The sequence below is a fragment of the Stegostoma tigrinum genome, chromosome 3, assembly GCF_030684315.1.
Source record: "Stegostoma tigrinum isolate sSteTig4 chromosome 3, sSteTig4.hap1, whole genome shotgun sequence".
NCBI classification, from domain to species: Eukaryota; Metazoa; Chordata; class Chondrichthyes; order Orectolobiformes; family Stegostomatidae; genus Stegostoma; species Stegostoma tigrinum.
The window spans coordinates 28,801,589-28,823,830 of NC_081356.1; the positions used below are offsets into that span (position 1 = coordinate 28,801,589).

Below are 22,242 nucleotides of genomic sequence, written 5' to 3' on the forward strand. Positions count from 1 at the left end.
AAAGACTCACCAGGATGGCTCCATGACGGGAAACTTCAGTTACATAAATCGATTGGAGGAGCACAGTCCTTCTTGGAGAAGAGAGGGTTGAAAGAAGATTTGGTAGAGGTATTCAAATTAATGGGGGCTCTGGATAGAGCTGATAGGGAGCAAAGCTGTTCCAATTTGCGGAAGGTTTGAACAACAAAGACCAGTGGTTTAAGGTGACTGGCAAAGATAGTGACAGTTACATGAGGAAAGATTTATTTGCACAGCAACTCCTTAGGATCTGCGCTGCTGGTGAGTGGAGACAGATTTTCAAATTGGCTTTCAAAAGAAAATTAGATTATTTTCTGAAGATGAAGGGTTACAGGGTAAAGGGAGAGGATTGACACCAGATGAATGTCCCCTTCAGCATGGACACAAAGGTTGAATGGTCTCCTTCTGTTTAGCAATGTTTCTATGATTCTAACCCCTGGAGCAATCCAATCATTGCATCCTTAATCATCAATCTAAAAGAGATTAAGAAATACAGCTGGAATACATTAAATAAGTGACCGTAGGGAGGGAACCTGTTTACAGTGGGTTTGTGTTACAAATGGTTTACAAGAAGAACCGAATGGAACTGAACTCCAAACAGTCCCATCTGCGAATAAATAGATGTTTTTGAATGGACTGGTTGAAAACTGATAAGAGTTACAAGGTGTTGACATAACACAGTTCTAGCATAGAGGATGTAATTAATTATCAAAATGTAACAACATTGGCAATAATTTTTGAACTGATCTAAGCAAGCCTTGTGTAAGCATTCAAGATACATGAGGAGTTTATGAGATGTGAGTATAAATGATTGCTACGTGTATCTCACATACCCTGCAGGGTCAAAGGTGATGGTTCATTATCTCATTGACTTGATTCATGAAGATGTTTCATTAACATGATGTTTCAACGGTCCCCAGACTTGGAGACTCCAGTCTCCAAACTTGCAGGAAAGACAAACGATGCAGGACAGACTGTGTTAGCTTCAATTCCAACTGAGAGATGATACCTACCAGAAATGAATGAATGGTTGCTCTTTTCTCCAGGAGGTTGTTAAAAATAAAGGGTCTTAATGGGGCAAATGTGGACAATTAGTTTCTACTTGTGGTTGTAGCAAGAACTATGAGCCAGAAATATGAGATATTCTCAGATAAATTCAGAGAGTGATGAGAACATGAAATGCTCTGCCGCAGGGAGTGTTGAGGCAAATTGTATAGATGTACTTAAGGGGAAGCTGGATAAATACATGAGGGAGAAAAGACTAGAAAGATGTTCTGATGGAGTGAGATGAAATGGGTGGGAGGAGGATTATATGGAGGATCAATGCTGGCCCGTGAGCCAGATGGGCAGAATAAACTGTTTCTTCCCTGTTGCTATAATTCTTAATTTAGAACATCATTATGGATTTTTAACTATTCTGACTCATTGTTGTCAAACTGTGACAGACTCAATGTGCAGCTATATTGCACAAACGTGACATGCTAAATAAAGCCATGAAGGACGTTGTCCAAATTTTTCACTTCTGACCTACCAGGCGCAGAATCCACATTAAGCTGTAGAGGGCGGTGTTTCCTAAGATATCAAATCGTTCTTTGGCAAAGAACGAGAATAACAAAAACAGAGGGGAGTAAGGAACTGGACAAAATACATGAAAACTGTTTCTGTTGGCAGGGAAATTGGTGACCAGTGACAGAAATGTATGGTAACTGACAAAAAAAAACCCAGGATGAAATGAGGAGGAAGAATATTTTTACTTAGGTAGTTGGGATCTGGAATTTACTGATTAAAAATTAAATTAAAAATACTGCACTGTAGTGTTCTGTGTTCTATGTTCTATGATTGGCCTCATTCATGCCACAACATTCCTTAAACAAGATTAGACCTCAAAGGAGAGGCTGAAGAAACAGTTTTAACAGAATTACCAGTTAACCAATGAAGGAAGCTTCAGAATTTTCCCTTCTGTAAGAATTATTGCAATGCACGAACAAAAGTTGTCCCGCACTCCCACTGTTAGACACCAAACAGACCTAATCACTGGCACCCTGCCTTCCCATGGCCGGTTGGAAAACTAAAAGTTTTTTGGCCACTAGCTCTTCAACATCCACCAAATCACCTTGCTTTCAACCAAAAATTAACTTCATAAGGTGGTGCAATAAATCTGAAACAAATCACAGAATTTTGCTTCTTGGCCAATGATGTTGCTCACTGGATGCCTTTCCTGGAGACGATTTTCAAAACCTGGAATCTCCAGGGCACGGGTTGGCAAACCCAACTGATCCTATCCAATGATTGACTATCTCCACCCCCTTTCTCCTGAAGGCCTTCTGTAGAATTGTAGAATGGTTGATTTGAGAAGGAGCCATTTTGCCCATTGAGCCGATGTCAGCTCTTTGCATATCCTCCATAGCCTTTTCTCTGTAGTTATAGCAAATTTTGTTTTCCTTTGGATAATTATCCAATTTGCTTTTGAAAGGCATGACAGATTCACCCTCCACCTGACTTCCAGGCAGTGCATTCCACCTTCTCTCCCAACTGTCCACTCCACTATCTACCTGCTATCACCAAACACCCCCCGCCCCATTTATTTCAGAGCCCCCTTCCCCTCCCCCATTTTTGAAGAAGGGTCCCAACCCGAAACATCAGCTTTCCTGCTCCTCTGATGCAGCCTGGCTTGCTGTGTTCCTCCAGTTCCACACTATATTATCTCAGACTCCAGCATCAGCAGTTCTTACTATTTCTGAGGGCATTCCACATCCCAGCTACTTGCTGTGAAAAAAAAACATTTTCCTCAGGGCATTCCTTTTTGTGCCAATCACCTTAAATCCGCTAAGGAGTAGCATCTCAACTTTTCAAATCTATCATCATGATGGAAGTTCCTCATTCCTGGAAACATTGTCAGAAACCTTTTTTGCACACTCTACAACGCTTTCAGATTCTTCTTAAGGTGCAATGTCCAGATTCAAGCACAAACTATTTGTTGCCGAATGAGTGTTCGATGAAAGTTACGGGAAAGTAAGTTGGTGTGTATTACAAGCGTTCAACCTGAGCCTGCCTTTTGAGTAAAATTGGATGGAAGATGTGGTGGCGTCAGGTCAGGTCAGGGGATTGGAGGGGTTGTTGGGTCAGGTTGGAGGATGAGGTGCAATATCAACATTGCCTCAACATATCAGGCTTAAGTGAGGCAGGATCTTCCAACATCTCCAACTTTATGGTGTTTTATTAGAGGGTTTCAGGCACAGGGGAATTGTTCATTGAGATTTTCAATTTCATGGACAGTTCCATGAGAGTCAACTACATTGTCTTGTTGCACAACACCAGTCTATGCTGTTAGACTGTCTGGCCATTGGAACATCAGGCTCAATGATTGAGAAAGAGTTGAAAATATCTAGTATTGAGTGGAAAAGTCCATTGAAATTGAGTTTCGTTTAATAAATAGCAAATCAATGAAAATATACAGATGTATATTGTATTTGGGAAATAAAATGTGAAGCAAATTATTTACCATACCGGCCACTGTTGTCCATAAATAAATATTTGACTGCGAGCTATGTCCACTCTGTTCCAGGCCAAAGCTAAGCTGAGCTGGTCTGGTGCTGAGGCATTGGCTCCTGTTTACAAAGAAAATGGGAACAAGGGTTGAGAACATCTCATCATTAGTTCCACATTCTTGCTGCAAATTTGAGTCATTGAATCCCTACAGTGTGGAATCAGGCCCTTTGGCCCAACTAGTCCACACTGACAATCAGAGCATCCCATCCTGACCCACTCCCCTAATCTATACATCCCTGAACACGATGGGCAATTTAGCATGGGCAATCCACCTAGCCTGCGCATCCTTGGATTGTGTGAGCAAACCCACACAGACACAGGGAGTGTGTGCAAAGTCCACACAGACAGTTTCCTGAGGGCAGAATTGAGCCCAGGTCCCTAGTGCTGTGAGGCAGCAGTGCTAACCACTGAGCCACTGTGCCACCCCAATTTCTTCCTGTCTATTGCCTGTCTATTTAACATATTTTAATGAATTTAATGTTATCAAATGTTCCCAAAAGCACTGCATGAGAGTGTTATTAGTCAAAGGTTTGATACCAATTGCCACATAAGAGGATATTAGGATTAGATACAGGAGGTTTTGAGGAGCATCTAAAAGGTAGAGAAAGAGGCAGCGAGGTTTAGGGAGACATTTCCCAGACCTTAAGGCCCAGCCGCCAATGATGGGAGTAATGGTAGTTGAGAATGCTCAAGAATGGAGGAACAGAAAGATCTTGGAGGGTTGGAGGGTGGTTACAGAGATAGGAAGAAGTGAGACTATAGGAAGAATTTCAACACAACATGTTTAACTTAAAACTTACTGGACTGTGAGCTGATGTTGGCCAGCTAGCATAAAGGCAGTGGAAGAATGGGATTTCATGGGAATTAGAGAGATAGGCCTCAGATTTTTGGACGAGCTTTCATGCAATGGAATTTTAACCACAAACTCCAGTCTCAGAGGACAGTGTGCTACCAACTGAGCCACAACCAACAGCCGCTTTGGAATGTGTTTCAGAAATTAGATGGGGGAGGAGATACATTTTCTTGAAATCTGACAATCATACAGGGAGGTCTCTCACATGGGTGGTTGGGGATGAAGGTCAGTATCATGAACAATCCCAGGGAATCGTGGTTCTCCTCCATTGCTGTTACCTGAACGCTTTCAAAATTTCAGCACATGTTGTATTTTAATTATTGTTTGCTTCCCTTGTGCTTATTCATGTGTATGTAATTTTATAGTATGAGGATATCAGTGACCATTAATTAGGCCAGAAATCATCAACAGTCTCATTCGCTGCAAATTGCTGACAAAGGGTAACTGTTCAGGGCAGCTTGATGGCTTGCACCTTCGCAGTATAAACACATGAAGGTTCAAAGCAAATCTGTTCAGATTTTATTGCACTTTAATTCCCCAGAGACTTATTTATGAAGCTGACAAAGCAGTTAACACCTCTGCAGATAAACTGCTCTCTCTGAAATCAGCAAATTACTATTGTGTAAATAATACAAAAGACACACGCAGTGATTGGAGTGTCTTGAAATTGCCTGGCTGAGCTTTAAATTAAGTAGTGGCGTTGACTGGGAATTGTTCAAGTAATGTGCTTCATTTTCACAAGCGCTATATTTACTGATGAGTGAGGTCTGTCTTCTTTTGTTGGGGGGGACAGTTTTCTTGTTCTGTGTGTTAATGACAGAGGTTGGAGGAGTGCACAGTCGCTTTAGTTCCTGTACTCCATGGGAAGATTGGAAGAGTGAAGAGTGGAAGGTTGCATGAGGAAAATCACCTCGAGCCACAGTGGATCAGATATCAAAACACTGCGACTGAAAATGGGAAATTTCTACTCACTGAGACGTCTAGTTAATTCTATCTCTTTGGGCAATGACACACCTATTACAGCCTGCTCTCCAGTTGGTTTCCTATCATGTTCTAAATATCTATCTTGAAAGCATTCACAATTGGTACCAGGGTTATCATTTCCCATCTGCTATTACCCATTGATGCGCAAATTAGAATCTCTCATGGTAATTGCTGCACCATCATTTTTTCTTTCATGTTCTATGTTATTGTTAAGGCCCTGTGTATCTGTGAGACTGGAGTTTGTGGTTAAAATTCCATTGCATGAAAGCTCGTCCAAAAATCTGAGGCCTATCTCTCTAATTCCCATGAAATCCCATTCTTCCACTACCTTTATGCAGGCTGGCCAACATCAGCTCACAGTCCAGTAAGTTTTAAGTTAAACATGTTGATGTTCTTGCCTTTATCATTTCTCGTCTTTACCCAAACTATTTCTACATTCTGGTTGCCTGAATTGGGCCATCTCTCTCTGTTGTGCTAACACCATCATTAACACCATCAGAGTCACCTTTTCCTAGCTTCCCAACCCACCTAAATGTGCTGAACCCATCAGTATTCACATCTGAATCAATGTTATTTTGGAGCTAAGTGAGTGTAATGGCCACCAAATCGTACTTATTTATTTCTATTTGCACTCTCAGCTCATCTGTTGCATTTTGAACGCTACGTGAATTTGGATGCAAAGATTTTCATTTTTTCCCTTTTGTAACCTCTAGTCTTAGCTGCTGACTTACGCTTACATTTGTATTCTCTAGCCTTCCTGGCTTCGTCTGTTTATTATTTCCCATATTTATACCTTGCCCTATTGCCTTGGCTCAATTTGGTTTGTTATGTCTTCCCAAATTTAATCCTTTTCCGCTGCTATCTGGTTTAAAATCCTTTTTAATTCCCTAGTTATGCAGATGGTAAGAAAGCTCAGCACGATTCAGGTGCAGACAGTCTGGTTCAGGGTCTGCTTTCCCCAGTGTCCCATGAATCTGAATCCTCCTCTCCCACAATAGTCTTTGAGACAGATATTCAACTCACGATGCCTACCTCAAATCTCATGCAGTTTTAAAATTAACCTCTACGTTAATTTGAAGGTGCATAAAGTTGGGAGTGAACATGTTTATACCTTCACGTGGGTCTTTCTTGATGGCATACAATATGTTTACATTGCAACTTAAATTTGAAGGGGGCAACATGGTCTAGCCATATTATGGGTAGACTACTAATCATTGTTAGTTAATTAATCATCTGGGGATCTAGATTTGAATCCCACCATGGCAAGTAATGGAATTTGAATTCAATTTTAAAAATCTGAAATTTTGAGTCTAATGGTGACCACAGAGCTATTGTCAATTTTCAGAAAAAACCATCTGGTTCACTAGTTTTCTAGAACCTTTATGGTCCTCTGGCCTATATGTGACTCCAGACCCACAGCAATGTGGTTGACCCTTCACTGCCCCTGCGCAATTAGAGCCAGGGAATAAATGCTGAATCCCGTGACTCAATAAAGAAAACTTCGTGATTTCAATCTCACACAACTGACTGTCTCCAAATCACATCTGATTTACACAAGGAAACTGCAAAGCATGTCAACTAATCTAACACACATTCTTTCACAGAAATCCTTTATCACTCTAGATGAATATTAGACAATGTATAGCATAAGTTGACTAGATAAACGGCTTAGTATGACTGATTAAATGTTGGTTTGCTAACATTTTACAGATATTGTGAAGGTATCATCAAACCTTATGGAGGATTCATTTTCTACACTGAATTGATTGTATTTTTAGCAATAACGTGGTTTTTATATGACCATAGTTAGAATAATGAAAGAAGAATGAACTGTTTGATGGCAGCTGTAAAAATAACTGAAGAAAGAAGTGGCTTCTGGTGAATATTTAATAGAATGATTTGCCCAGATTCATTGCTCTCTTCTCTTAGTGTGGCATAGAGAGATGCCCACTCAGTGAACCACTTAGCAATAACAACTTGCATTTACTTAGTGCCCTTAGTGCAGTGACACATCCAAAGGCAATTCCTGGGAGAGTTATCATATACAGTTTGCCACCTAGACACATTAGAAGGAATGAAAATAGGTGACCAACAGGTTGATCATTAAAGGCAGATTTTAAGGAATAAAATGGAGATGGAAATGCTTAACAAAGGAATTCCAGAGTTTATGGCCCAGGTGCCTATAGACATGGTCACCAGTGATGGAGTGATGGGAACTGGGGATGTGCCAAGCGGCTAGAATTAGAGGTGCAGAGATTTCAGAGGGTAATAGGAAGCAGAAGGGCATCAGTAAGAGAGAAATAATTCAGCACATCTAGCCCAAATAGTGGAGGAGACTGTGCTACCTTTCAGGAGAGCTGTTAGAATGGCTAGATCAATGTCTTGATGTCCCTCTGATCCCATTCTGAATACAGTAATCTGAAAAATAATAGAGGAATAAGCTGTTATTGTGTACAAGACAAACTCAGGGCTTTCAGGAGGGAAGCACTTGTATATTAACAAAATCAGGTCTGAATGATGACAGTAACGTTAATCTGACTCAAATCCTCTTGCAGACCATTTTATATACATGCCATGATTCAGAACTGAAAGGCTGGACCATCTATCCAATTACACTAGGGTTGCCAACATCAAGCAGATGGATTCCTGAAGGTTTCAACAAATGACCCTTTACCTCAAATGGTCACATTTCCATATTCTTGCCATCAGTCTCATAAAGAGTGGTATCCTACAATCTCATTAACAATTGATAAAAATCCGACTGTTTGGTTGATTCACAACTGTCAGTTAAATAGCAATGAAACAGTCTGTTCTCCCCATATCCAATATCCCCTCGCATAATAAACAAAGGCATTTAAAATCTTTTTAAAAATGATTTTCCATGTATTTCTTATGGGTTTTGCTCCCAGCAGTGCCCATGAGATTAATCTCCAAATCCTGGAAGATTGGAAACCCAAGTTTACACATTAATACCAATTAAGATCTACTCTAAAACCTTAGACATTAATACCAAACTTCAATTTGCTGCATCTACACATGGCTCTTACTAATTCCCGAATCCAACAGCATCCCAGCTGCAGCGGTAATTTCCATAACTTGCTGATACTAATTCAACTCTTTCTTGGTCAACAGCATTAATTCTTTCACCAGTCTAGTCTGAATGTTAATGTCCCACTAAAAACAATGCAAGCTGGAGCTCTTGTATGTTTTTCATGATGTTGGTTGAGGGATAAATATTAGCCAGAATACTACTGAGCACTCTGGCCCTCCAGTTCACTGTTCTGCAATAACTCAACAGGTAGCAGTCTTGCCTTCTAAATCAGGAGGGTTGGGTTCAAATCCTACTCCAGAGGCGTCAAAATTAATCCTGGCCTCATGCAGTAATGAGGTAGTTTTATATTGTGAGAAGTGCCATCTTTCAGTGGTGGCCTTAAAAAAAAACCCATTTGCCCTTTGGTTGCATAAGAATCTGTGGCACTGTTGCAAGGATGAGCAACCCTGGTTAATATCTGTCCCTCCATTAATACTGTGAGAAAAGGCAGAAACCTGTATTTTCGTGTGGGCTTGACAAAACCTAACCTGTTCACCTTCCAAAGTGTGGCCCATGTATGACTTTGACCAGGATCTTTGCCTTTCATATAGAGGTTTGGTTCACAGTACAGGCATGATGGAACTTATAAGGAGAACATAGACAAGAGTGTGCTGGTTAGAAGTAACCCACTATTCTCTGACACAGCAGCCCAATTCTCAACATTGCTTGGAAGACCCCTAAACCCCATCATACCCCATACCAAACCATACCCTCTCAGATCAAAAATATCACCCTGTACCATCTCAGGTCAACCAAGGCCCTCCATGTCCCCCATATATGCTCCATAAAAACTTACCCAGTATTACATTATGTATAGTTCCCAGTGGACATGCACTAGCAAGGAATTACTTTCAAATCATTTGGAAAAAAAGCCTATTAACACTTGGGATTCAAACATATGATTGTCCATTCTGGAAAAAAAGCAACTACCTCAGTGTAATCAAAATTGAAATCACTAACATGCTTAATAGTTTGTTAACAATCAAAAAAGCACATCAAAGACAAAAGTTTCAACTATTCTTGGATCAAGAGACCATCATCTAAGCAGAAGTCATTACACACTTTCGAAACTCAACCAAGCAGTCATAATGCTGACAGCTGTTGCAATGAAAACCTCCAGCTAGATTACCAGAAATAGATAGAACAAAGAGTGTTCCATTTCTATTTCACAGCAGAGTGCCTGTCAATCAATGGAGGACACCAGATGCACAGATTCCTTTTAAGGTTCAAATGTAGATACTACTTTACAGCCAGCACTGTCAACTGATTTTGATTGAAGCGCAAATATATGAGGCAAACCGGCTTTTGCTCTTACATTTGTGAGTATCATGGTACTTTTCACAATTGAAAACAAATGTAATATGTAACAAGAATTACAAATCCTGGTCAACGTACCTTTCCAGAAATGGTCTGTATTATGTGTTATTTCACTCAAATACATTATTGCACTATAATACAGTATTTTATACTTACCTGTTTGAATATTCGGGACTCCTCAGTTAGGTTGCCATCAGTCACCATGACCTCTTAAATGAGGTTCTTTATTTTAGGGGCTTGCAAAACCACACTATCAGATATTAGAAGTGTATAGAAGGAAATACAATTTAGCTGTGGGGCTCATCACAGGAACCCCACACTTAGAAAAGGTGTGTGCACATGTTACACCCAACACCTTCTCAATCTCAATTAGTGGGATAGGAAAGGCACAGAGAAGTTGTTTTTCCAGCAAAAAGAAATTGAAGTTTAGCATTTCATGCCCTCTGTAGGAAGACAAATGTTCAGCCAAGATTATCTGGTCATTATCACATTACTCTTTGTGGAAGTTTGCGTTCTGCTTGTTATATTTCCTGTAGTAAAGCACTCCAAAAAGTATTTCGTTCCCTGTAGAGCACATCATGGCATTATGAAAGGTGCTGCAGAAATATAATGTTTTCATGAGTGGAATTTAACGGCTAGCAGAGACCAGTTGGGCCAAATGGCCTGGCTCTGTGCTGCAAAGCTCTTACTTTTCAGTACCAATATGATATTGAGAGATCTCTTTCTTACAATCAACCTAAGAAGACACAGCTGGGACATCCCTAATGGCTGTGCTGGTACGTATGGTGTGGCAGTGCCAGTGTTGGACTGGAGAGGGCAAATCAACTTCACCTGACAAAGGAGCAGCGATCCAAAAGTTTGTGGTTTCAAATAAACCTGTTGGACTATAACCTGGCATTGTGTGACTTCTGACTTTTTACTGGTACATACATTGCTGAATGTGGGAGTGAGCCAACTGCTCAAAGATCCCAGATTCGAGTTCTGGTCTGTGCTAAGCCAGCAGATCTCATGGTAAAGGCACTGTATTAAATCTCATTATCTCTCTTTTTGTGAAAGAGAAAGAAGGCTTCCTTGTTTCTGGTTGAAAATAGCAACACTGGTAGATGTATTGAAAGAGTCAAGCTCAGTTAGTAAATGCCTTTGCAGTTGAATAGCCAACCAACACCCACTTCCTGGGGAACCCATGAAGGATAAACCAATTGAGAAGATTTCCTACTTCAATGCAACTGTACAAAGACAAGATGAATGGAGAATGGGCAAGATCTATACTTGCATACTGCTTTTATCACATGTTTTGAAAAGTTTTAAAGCATACTCACAATCCAGTTTATATCACCAAGAAGCAGGTTCAATGGTGCTTTTTGTAAAGGAGAATTCAATAAGCATTTGACAAGGAATAACATTTGTTTGAAGGGCTCTGACGAAGGGTCACCAGACCCAAAAAGTTAACTCTGATTTCGCTCCACAGATGCTGCCAGACCTGCTGAGCTGTTCCAGCAATTTCTGTTTTAGTTTCTGATTTCCAGCATCTGCAGTTCTTTGCATTTTTTATGGTATTTGTATGGTTACAGGGAAAGAGCAGAGGGTGAGTCGGACTAAATGGATAATCCTTTGAAAAATGTGGCACAGACATGATGGGCAAAATGACGCTCTCTGCATTGTATCACTAAATGGAGCTGTTCTTGAGTAGCCATCAACTAAAATTTTGATTCTTGCTTTTTGGAGGTTCTAAAAATTAAAACAAGACTTTCTTAAATCCTCTGAACAAATGTTGGCTGATAACTTTTCCAGTGGGATTGAAGATATTTGTATACATAGATTCAACATATTCAGTGACCTCCTTCCTGCTTTGACTCCATCCTTTTTAATTTTTGAGCTAGAGGCCCAATGCTCTCCTTGTGAAAGGAAGTCTTTGGTCACTGGTTAACGAACGTTTCATAATGACAAATCAGGATGAGAATTTATCCGTTCAGTTAAAAAGACTCGTTTATGATTCAATTTCACTGCATTCAGGAGAAATACCTCAAGATATTTAATTTCTGGCATTTGACAAATGACAAGATGAATCATAGTGCTTTGGAGGGTGATTTAGAAAATGCCAACTGTATTAATAACTTGAAATGCAAATGCCAACAGGAACTCTATCTTCAATCTTAGTACTAATTAAAGACACTCGGTACTTTCAAGTAACTTTAACAAGTTGCTGCAATAATTGAGGATGTGATGATAGAAAGGCAAGATACAGAGGCATTGGAGGTGTTGCAACTAAGATTTATATGAAGGCTATCAGAATGAAGAAGTTATGTCTATCAGGAAAGATTGGACAGGCTGGGGCTCCTCTTTAGAAAAGAAAAGGCTGAATGGATGGATTTAACTGGGAGTAAAATAGCGGGATGAAGGGATTAATTCTGAAGTCTGCCTGACAAGCAAACCTGGATGCTTTGATTATTACAGATCAAAGGGAGGTTTGAGAAGACAGTGTGAGCTATTTATGCTTATTGACAATGGCAGCAGCCTGTGCATTTCCAGCAGACAGTGCAGGCAGAATCTGATACTGACTTAAATGACATGAGCTGTGCTGAGCTTCCTGGCAGAATCAGACAAGAAGTCTGGTCAGGCCCAACTTGACATCAAAATTCCTCATGACATCTTTTATGCTTTTGCCAAGTGGCGAGTTGCCAGTTAAGGGAGATTATAGATTGTTAAATACCTTATTGATGCCTCATCTCACTTCATTAACATTCAGTTTCCCATTTTACCAAACAAGCTACATTTTGAGAAACCTCAGCTTGGTTGTTAGAGCACACACCTGGTGACTTCAGCTCACAGTTGGCTATAAACAGCCTCCATGTTAATCAATCCCAAATAGTATCTCTAGGCACAATTCGCCGGCACTAGCCAGATGTATCTCTTGTCCGCTGACATTTGCCAGCTCCTCATGCCTATCACGGCACGTGTCCCATGCACCTACACGTGGTTCAGGAAGCATGGACCTGCACTGTGGCTAGCATCAAAAAGTTTCTGCAAGGACACTTTTCTATTGTGTATACGGAGAAGCACCTAGCTCAGACTGGCCCAGGCTGCGTCCCAGGGTTGCTCACCTGTTTTCTTAGTGCTTTCTTACTTAGTGCCTACCTGCGTGCTCGTAGTATCCATGCCTTGCCTTGCTTTGCCAACGATTGCAGTCACATGCCCAAGCAGTATGCCTTGCTGTTTAGCATGTCCTCAGTCAAGGGGGCAGCGTGCTACCTCAATGTTACACCAGCACTGTCTGCCAGCAGCTTACACCGCAAACACGTGCAGTGAGCAGGGGGCCATGCCTCACATGTCTCAAAGTCTTGGGGGAGTAGACCACATCAGAATCCTAGGGGGAGGGGGGTTTGGTCCCATCACAGTAGGTCAAGGGAAGCCTTCCATTGCAGCCCGGTGGACTAGTCACAGTCAGGCATCTGGTTGTGGTGTTCTCAGTCAGGGGCTCCAGGGTCATGGTCAGCCCTGTGGCTCCATAGTGCCCAGTCCAGGGGGCAGGGTGAACTCAGTTGGGGAGATGTACAGTCATCAGTCAGGGGACAGGTCATTTCTCATCCAGGACTGTCCCATTTGGATGCTTAGAGCAGTGGGCACGGTCACTCTGTTGGGTCCGTCCACAGAAATTAAGGGGAATTAGGAGCTTGGGGTGATGATGCAAGAGGTACTGAGGGAAGAAGACTCACGAAACCATTCATGGAGACTGGGGCTGCAGGCTGGGGAAAGGACTTTGACAGTTGTGAAGGGACAGGACATTATCTGCAAGGAGAAAGTGTAAAACATGGATGTGCACGGGTCAAGGGAGGTGCAGGGGTCGGGGGGAGTGGGATGTTGTCCAGAGCAGGAACACACTGCATTCAGGGGGAGGTGTAAATGTATGTCCACACCTGGTATTGTCACTACTATGTTGGACGGGGACCTGAGGAGGCGCAAAGCCTATGGAGTTTGTGGACAGGGCCAGGTTTCCCATTCCCCTTTGCCATGTCATCAGTCCTGAAGACCAGTGGCCAATGGACTGCAGGCATATGTGTATGTCTAGCAATTTCTGAGCTCACAGGACCTGGCAGATGCCAACCCGTCCAAGGGAAGCCGACAATCAGTCACATGACTCACTGCACTGCTGCAGCTTCTGGGCAATGAGGGCTATCGCATCCCACATTCCTGCCCACTGCTCCTGTTCCTCCCTGTGTATGGGGTGAAGTCCCTGACTGTCAACAACACACGGCCTTCTCCTCTCTCAGGCTGAGCAGGTGCCTGGCCTCCAGCAGTCCACTGAGTGCCAGCGGCCTGGGGCATTACTTAAGCTGCCAGTTGTGAAGCACTCTCCTAACCTGTCCAAACCCTTCTGCAACCTCCCTGCCTTCTCAATACTACCTGTCCTTCTACCTACCTTTGTATCATTTGCAAATATGGCCAGAATGCCCTCAGTTCCTTCATCTAGATCATTAATGTATAAAGTGAAAAGCTGTGGTCCCAATACCGAGCCTTGTGGAAACACCACTTGTCAATAGCTGCCATCCTGAGAAAGACCCTCTCTGCCAGACAGGCAATCTTCTATCCATGCTAGCACCTTGCCTCTAACACCCGAGGCCCTTATCTTACTCAGCAGCCTCCTATGCAGCACCTTGTCAAAGGCCTTCTTGAAGTCCATGTGGATAACATCCATTGGCTCTGCTTGGTCTCACCTGCTCATTTCTTCCTCAAAGAATTTCTAACAGATTTGTCAGGCGTGACCTCCTCTTGATGAAGCCATGCTGACTTTGCCCTATTTTACTATTCAGAAATCTCATCATTCACACTGGATTCCAAAATCTTACCCACGACCGAGGTTAGGCTAACCAGCCTGTAATTTTTCATCTTTTGCCTTACTCCCTTTCTAAACAGAGATGTCATGTCAGTGATTTTCCAGTCCTCCCTGATTCTAGGCATTCCTGAAAGATCACCAATAATGCCTCCACTATCTCTTCAGTTATCTCCTTAAGAATTCTGGGGTGTAGTCCATCTGGTCCAGGTTTATATATCCACCCTTAGGCCATTCAGTTTTTCTAGCATCTTCTCTTTGGTGATGGCCACCATACTAAGCACTGCCCCCTGACTGTCTTGAATTTTTGGGATATTACTTGCGTCTTCCACCATGAAGACTATGCAGAGTAATTATTCAGTTCCTCAGTGATTTCATTGTTTCCCACTACTATCTCTCCAGCAGCATTTCCCAGCAGTCCAATGGCCACTTTTGCCTCTCCTTTGCTCTTTATATATCTAAAGAAACTCTTACAATCCTCCTTTAAATTACTCGCTAGCTTACCCTCATATTTAACCTTGTCCGTCCGTATTTTTTTATGGCCCTCTGTTGGCCTTTGCAAGCTTCCCAATCCTCTGGTTTTCCATTGTCCTTCGCCACATTATATGCTTTCTCTTTTGCTTTTATGCTATCCCTGGCTTCTCTAGTCAGCCATGGTTGCCTCATCTTCCCTGTGCCATGCTTCTTTTTCCAAGAGATGAATTTTTGCTGTATCTCCTGAATTACTCCTAGAAACTCCTGCCGTTGCTATTCCACTGTCTTTCCTGCTAGGCTCCTCTTTCAGTCAATTCTGCCAAGTTCCTCCCTCATGCCTCTGTAGTTGTCTTTATTCAGCTGTTATACTTATACTTCTGATTCTATCTTCTTCCTCTCAAATTGCAGAGTAAATTCTATCATATTATGATCACTGCCGCCTAACGGTTCCTTCACCTTAAGCTCCCTTAACAAGTCTGCCTCATTGCACAACACTAAATCCAGTATAGCCTGTTTCCTAGTGGGCTACACCTTAAGTCACTCCAAAAAGTCATCTTGTAGACATTCCACAAATTCATTTTCTTGCAATCCATTACCGACCCGATTTCTCAGTCCCCTGCATTTTGATCACCATAACTTTGCCTTTGTTACACACCTTTTCTATCTCCTGGTGTATCTTTCACTCCAGCCCCTGACTACTTTTTGGTGGCGAGTGCATAATTCCAACTATTTTTTTTTTACCTCTGCAGTTCCTCAACTCTACCCAGACAGATTCTATACCATCTGACCCCACTTTGTTTCTTACGATTGATTTAATTTCAGTTCTTACTAATAAAGCAATCCCACCCCCTCGGCACACTAGCCTGTCTTTTTGATAGGATGTATATCACTGTACTTTCTGCTCCCAATCCTGATCCCCTTGCAGCCATGTCTCTGTGACGCCTACCATGTCATATCTGTCAATTTTGATCAGCACCTAAAGCTCATTTACCTTCTTTCTTATAGTCCGTGAATTCAGGTATAACACCTTCAGTCCTGTATTAACCAGCTGTCTTCTCATGGTCATTCATTTATCCAGTGTGCTTGAAGTTTGATTCCTAACCCTTTCCAAACACTCAATCCTATTTGTATCTGTGCTGGAGACTTTAATAGTCTCTCTTGAGTTCTCCTTTCCCATCATGTTTTTCATATATTTCCACGCAGTGGAATCTACCCCTACAGATGTTAACCTGCCACTTTGTTCCTCACTGGGGGTAATTTTATCCTTCCTTTGCCCACCTATTTTCTAGTCTAAAGTCCTGCTGATCAGCCTATTGACCCTTTTCGCTCGAACATTGGTCCCAGCTTGGTTCAGGTGGAGACTGTCCCAGCAATACAAATCCCTCTTATTCCAATATTGATACCAATGCCCCATAAACCAAAGATATTGGTTTTCAGCGAATTTCTGGCGAGTGATGAGTTGTTTGGGGAACTGCATGTGGTTAGATGGGAATAGAAGCTGGACACGAGAAATGCCATTGGTTTGGGATAGGCAGTTAATGAGCCATGTTTGGCAAGATAGGGCAAGAAAATGCACTGGATCTTGCAATGAGTAACCTGTAAAAAAAAATCTCAATGCAACTCGCATGTAGGCAAAAAGAAGTCCCATTCAGTCCTGCGAATCTGCAAAGATCCAGAAGAGTGCTAGAATCTTGGTCTGTGCTTCAAACTATTCACATAGTTCCAAGATGAAAGACAGTGGGTCATTTGAAAGCAGTTAATTAACATTTCTATCTAGGTACATGACTCATGTTGCCATGGGGAAGGGCACAGAGCAAACCTTTAAAAGATCAGGTTCAAGGCTTTCCAAGAATATCACTGGAAATCGCAGGCACTGTTTGGTACTTGCATGGATTCAGGAGGGAAGGAGGAACCTAAGGCCAGGAAATTCACCACAGTTTGCCCTAATTTGGGTAAAAGAGTGACCTAACCTGGGCTAGAGTCTCCATGGAAATAAAACCTCTATGAAAGACAGATGTAAGTTTTCAAGATTCCAGGCTGAGAAAAGAATTGCAATAAGCTTATTGAATATCAGCACAAAGAACAGTGTAAAGTGCTCTAAGGGTTTAGACTGGATTTTTAGCTTGGGTTGTGGATGTTGTAGTTCGTTGGCTTGCCGATCTGGTTCATTAGTTCGCAGTTACCCTGCTGGGTAACATCATCTGTCTAGCCTCTGGTGCAGCACTCTTGTGTTTTCGTGCCTGTTATTTAAACTCTGGTGAAGTTGAGCTGGATTGCCTCACATCTAGCTTTCCTTCGCAGTGGAGTGTACATGAGATCGAGCTCTACATAAAGTACACCTGTGAATGTGTTTTTACAGTTGGACCAGGAAAGTGGGACATTCTGTTTTGTCACTTAAAGAATGGGTTGCCCATAAAAATAGCATGTGGTTAATAGTATTTGTTGTCACATGTTACAATAAACATTAAAACAATAATGGGATGAGAATAACAAAAACAGAAATTGCTGGAGGCACTCTTATAAAGAGTCAGACTCAAAACCTTGGATAACAAAGTGTGAGGCTGGATGAACACAGCAGGCCAAGCAGCAACTCAGGAGCACAAAAGCTGATGTTTCGGGCCTGGACCCTTCATCAGAGGGTCTAAAACCTTAACTGTATATTTTTCCCACAGATGCTGCCAGACTTGCTGAATTTCTCCAGCAATTTCTATTTATGCTTCAGATCTCCAGCATCTGCAGTTCTTTGTCTCATTTCATAGGATTAGGACAGTTGCATGATTATTTTGGACTGACAAAGACACGATGGGTTGAAGGGCTTTCTTCTGTGCTGTGGATCTCTACGACTAATAAGAAATCTTGATGTTTCACTGTTTTAGCTATTAATTGCTAAGACGGCATCTATTTTTAAAGGTTATTGGTAATTGTAGCAATGTGAAACTACAAAAGAGTGACAGAATGCCATGGAAGCACACACAGACAAAATGAGATGAAGGGATAAACAACTGCACCTCCCAATCGCGAACCATTTTAACTCCCCCTCCCATTCCGCAGACGACATGTCCATCATGGGCCTCCTGCAGTGCCACAATGATGCCACCCAAAGGTTGCAGGAACAGCAACTCATATTCCGTTTGGGAACCCTGCAGCCCAATGGCATCAATGTGGACTTCACAAGCTTCAAAATCTCCCCCTCCCCCACTGCATCCCAAAACCAGCCCAGCTCATCCCCACCTCCCTAACCTGTTCATCCCCTCCTCCCACCTCAAGCCGCACCTCCATTTCCTACCTACCAACCTCATCCCACCTCCTTGACCTGCCCATCATCCCCACCTCCCCACCTATACTCTCCTTTCCACCTGTCTTCACCTGTATCCATCTTCAGTCCGCCTCCCCCTCTCTCCCTATTTATTTCAGAACCCTCTCCCCATCCCTCTTTCTGATGAAGGGTCTAGGCCCGAAACGTCAGCTTTTGAGCTCCTAAGATGCTGCTTTGCCTGCTGTGTTCATCCAGCTTCACACTTTGTTATCTTGGATTCTCCAGCATCTGCAGTTCCCATTATCTCTGAGTATAAACTGGACTTGCTGGGTCAAATTCAATGCTCTGAAATTTTATCTCAGCAACTTCTCAGTACAAATACAGTGCTGAATGCTCCTTATTTTGTCACTCAAATGTAGATTTAAAAATAAATGTATGGCAGGGGCAAATCTAAAGGCTGTTGGTACGTACTTGGCCAATAGAAAACAGAAACACCCAGAATTCCAAATTTGTGTAACGTGAGATTAAATGCACCATCATGGGCAATACAGCTTCAGGTCCAACGTGAATATAGTCATTAAACCTGTTAACAAGGCAAGCATTACCGTTATTTGGCGGACAGACTTCTACATAAGTACTGAAATTTATCCATTCAGCAGGCATTCTGCATTATTCATCCAGTGATAGCAACAGCCCAGAGTGATTTGAGCTGTTAATGTGGATGTGTGACAAAGGCCAATTACAGCTCCTTTAGCCCATCATTACTTGTCCCATTACAATCTCCTCTTGCCTTTCATCAGCATCCCTTCTTGTCATTTAATTTCTCCTGCCTCCCATCTTTTGCAAAAATTCCCTTTTGGCCTTTCCCTCTCTCCCTCATTCCATGCCCCTGGGCTTGCATAAAATCTTTTACAAACTCCAGTTTTTTCCAATTCAGATGAAAGTTCATAACCAGAAATGTCGACTCTCTTTCTCTCTCCAAAGATGCTAGCTGGCCTGTTCAAGGGTTCCAGAATTTTCTGGTTTCATTTCAGATTTCATGCACCCATAGTATTTTGCTTACGTGCCAATTCAAGCAGACTGATTGATGCATATCTCAGGAAAGTACATCTTAATAATTTATTAGCAAAAAATGAACACACTGCTTTCCATTTCTCTTACTTGCTTGCCAACAGCTCAGTGTACCAAGTGGAAAATGTTTCTCCTGATTCTGGTGAAAAAACGCTCAGTAAAACAATTATTAAAAATGGAGATTGAACTTTTAAAGAATATATTCTTTCACTGGATGCTAGCATTGCTGGTTCTGCCACCAATTTCTGCACACTCCTAATTGCCCTTGAGAGAGGTTAGGAGTCAACCAGATTGCTACGTAGGCCAAACCAGATAAGGATGATAAAATTTCCTGCTTTAAAGGATATCAGTGAATCAGATAGGTCTTTATGACAATCAATATTGGTTTAATTATTGAGACTAGCTTTATAATTCAGACTTTTTGAAGTAATTGAATTTATATTCTACCAGCTAGGATTGTGGGATCAGGATTTGTGTTCATAGATCATTAATCTAAATCTTTTGGATTATTATTAGTCCAGTGACATTAACACTCTGCCACCAACTCTCACACTGAACTATAAGTCATGTCAATGTACCCTGGTTGTAATCTTTAGAAAGGCTGGGAGAGTGCAGTGAGTGGATGGGTGAGGGGGAGTGAGTGGGAAGATGAGTCAGATTGACAGGAGTGGCAAGTCTAATTGAGGATTTTGGTTCTGGGGTAGGAGCAGTCGTAAGGTTGGGTAACGGGCCCTTTTAGATGGTGGTTGTTCTGTTCGGGTGTCCTGGAGGAGAGCACAGGTTGGAGGAGTGATAGTGTCTTCTTGTGAAGCAGCAGCTGCATTAGTTTGGGAGTTAAGTTGGGGCTATGGTCTGGCTAGGAGGGGTAGTCAAGTTGGAGCTGGTCAGGAAGGATGGTTAGGAGGTCAGGAAGGTAATCATGTTGGAGGTTAGTTGCATTGGGTCAAGTCAAGACAGTAGATCAGGGCTCAGATAGTTGGCGGGGGATTGATGGTCGCGTACTTACCCAGATGTAACATTTCCTTTGTTTTAATTCCTTCATGGGATGTAGACATTTCTGGCTAGGTCAGCATTTATTGTCAGTCTTTAATTGCCCTGGTGAAGGTGGTAATGAGCTGCCTTCTTGAATCATTGCATACCCCTTATAACCAGGATGTCGTGAGGGAGTGAATTCCAGGATTTTGAACCAGGGCAGTGAAGAAACCATGATATACTTTAAAGTCAGGATGATGTGTGACAAGGAGGGCAACTTGCAGGTGGTGGCATCCCCATGTGTCTGCTACCCTTGTCCTTCTAGGTGAGTGGTCGTGGTGTTAGAAAGTTGGCCAATTTCTACAGTGCAACTTGTAGATGGGGCCCACTATTGCCACTGAGTGCAATAGTGAAGGGAGTGAATGTTCAAGGTGCTGATGGGGTGCCAGTCAAGCTCTGTCCTAGATGCTGTCAGACTTCCTAAGTGTTTCTGGAGTTGAATTCGTCCAGGTAACTGAACAGTATCCATCACACTCCTGACCTGTGCCTTGTAGATGGTGGACAGATTTTGGGGAGACAGGTGATGAGTTACTCACTGCATTCATTCCTATCCTCCAACCTGCTCTTGTAGCCACAGTATTTATATGGCTAGTCCAATGCAATTTCTGGTCAATGGTAATGATATTGATATTGGAGATTCAGCAATGGTTATGTGCTGTGGCATGTCATGGGTCTAAGGTTAGATTTCTGGGGTAATTACCAAGTAAATTCAGTGGAGCTGTTCCAAGTCTCCATTTCTAACATTCCTGGTGGGTCCCAGGAGCAGGGGACATTTCTGTCTGAAATGTAAGCTTTCCCACAAATTCCCACTTAGACCCGCCCATCACAACTGTCATAGGGGCCTGACACATGCCTTCCCTTATAAACACAGTCTCCAACAATCCAGAAATCTAAAGGTTTGACTGAATGTATGTCAAAATGGTTGGTGAACTGGAATTCTGCCTGTTGAATTCACTGCAGTTGGAACTGGGCTTTTCAACACCTATTTGACAACCACATACTTCATTCTTAGAATGCCTTTAATGTTGGAAAATTTTACAAGGCATTACACAGGAATCAATACTTAACAGCGGATCCCATCAGGGCATATTAAGATTCCAGACATAAAATAACTCAGTAGTTATCACTATTGCCTCATAGAGCCAGGGGCCTCCGTTCAATTCCAGCAACAGGTGACTGTGTGTGTGTGTGGAGTTTACACATTCTCCCTGTGTCTACATGGGTTTCCTCCAGGTGTCGGTTTCCTCCCACAGTCCAAAGATGTGCAGGCTAGGTGGATTGGCCATGCTATAATTGCCCATAGTGTCCAGGGAAATGCAGGATAGGTGAGTTAGTGATGGGAAATGCAGCATTACAAGGATGGGGGGGAGGGGAGGTTTGGGTTTCGGTGCACTGCTCTTTGGAGGATCAGTATGGATTCTTTGGGCTGAATGGCCTACTGTAGGGATTCTATGATTTTTGAGCAACTTCATGAAGGAGCAGAGAGAAGCAGTGATTTTGAATTTGAAAATTCTAAAGTTTGTGGTGCAGTCGGCCATCATGGACAATGGAAATCAGTGATGGGTGGAGAGGATTCGAAGGGGTGTGGGTCTGAGGAAGGCTGAAAGATAGGGCGAGACAAGGTTACACAGGATTTTGAACACAATACGAATTTGCCTTTTAATATCTAGCAGCGGCTGGACTGGGTCCCAATGGACAGAAGGGAGGTTTTTACACATTCAGTGTCAAAATGCCTGACTATGTGAAAAAAAAATCATTTAGCAGCAACA

General features: G+C 42.3%; 1 protein-coding gene across 10 annotated transcripts in view; it reads right to left on the reverse strand.

Moving 5' to 3' along the window:
• The window catches only part of trpm3 (transient receptor potential cation channel, subfamily M, member 3), a 447,170-nt gene that overhangs the window by 55,350 nt on the left and 369,578 nt on the right, over nt 1–22,242 (reverse strand). For all 10 annotated transcript variants that reach the window (XM_048526724.2, XM_048526723.2, XM_048526726.2 and 7 more), the window contains 2 exons: nt 7,750–7,822; nt 3,526–3,626 (listed from right to left, as the gene is read on the reverse strand). In XM_048526724.2, coding sequence (XP_048382681.1) covers nt 3,526–3,626; nt 7,750–7,822 — 174 coding nt within the window. The remainder of the gene's footprint in view (nt 1–3,525; nt 3,627–7,749; nt 7,823–22,242) is intronic.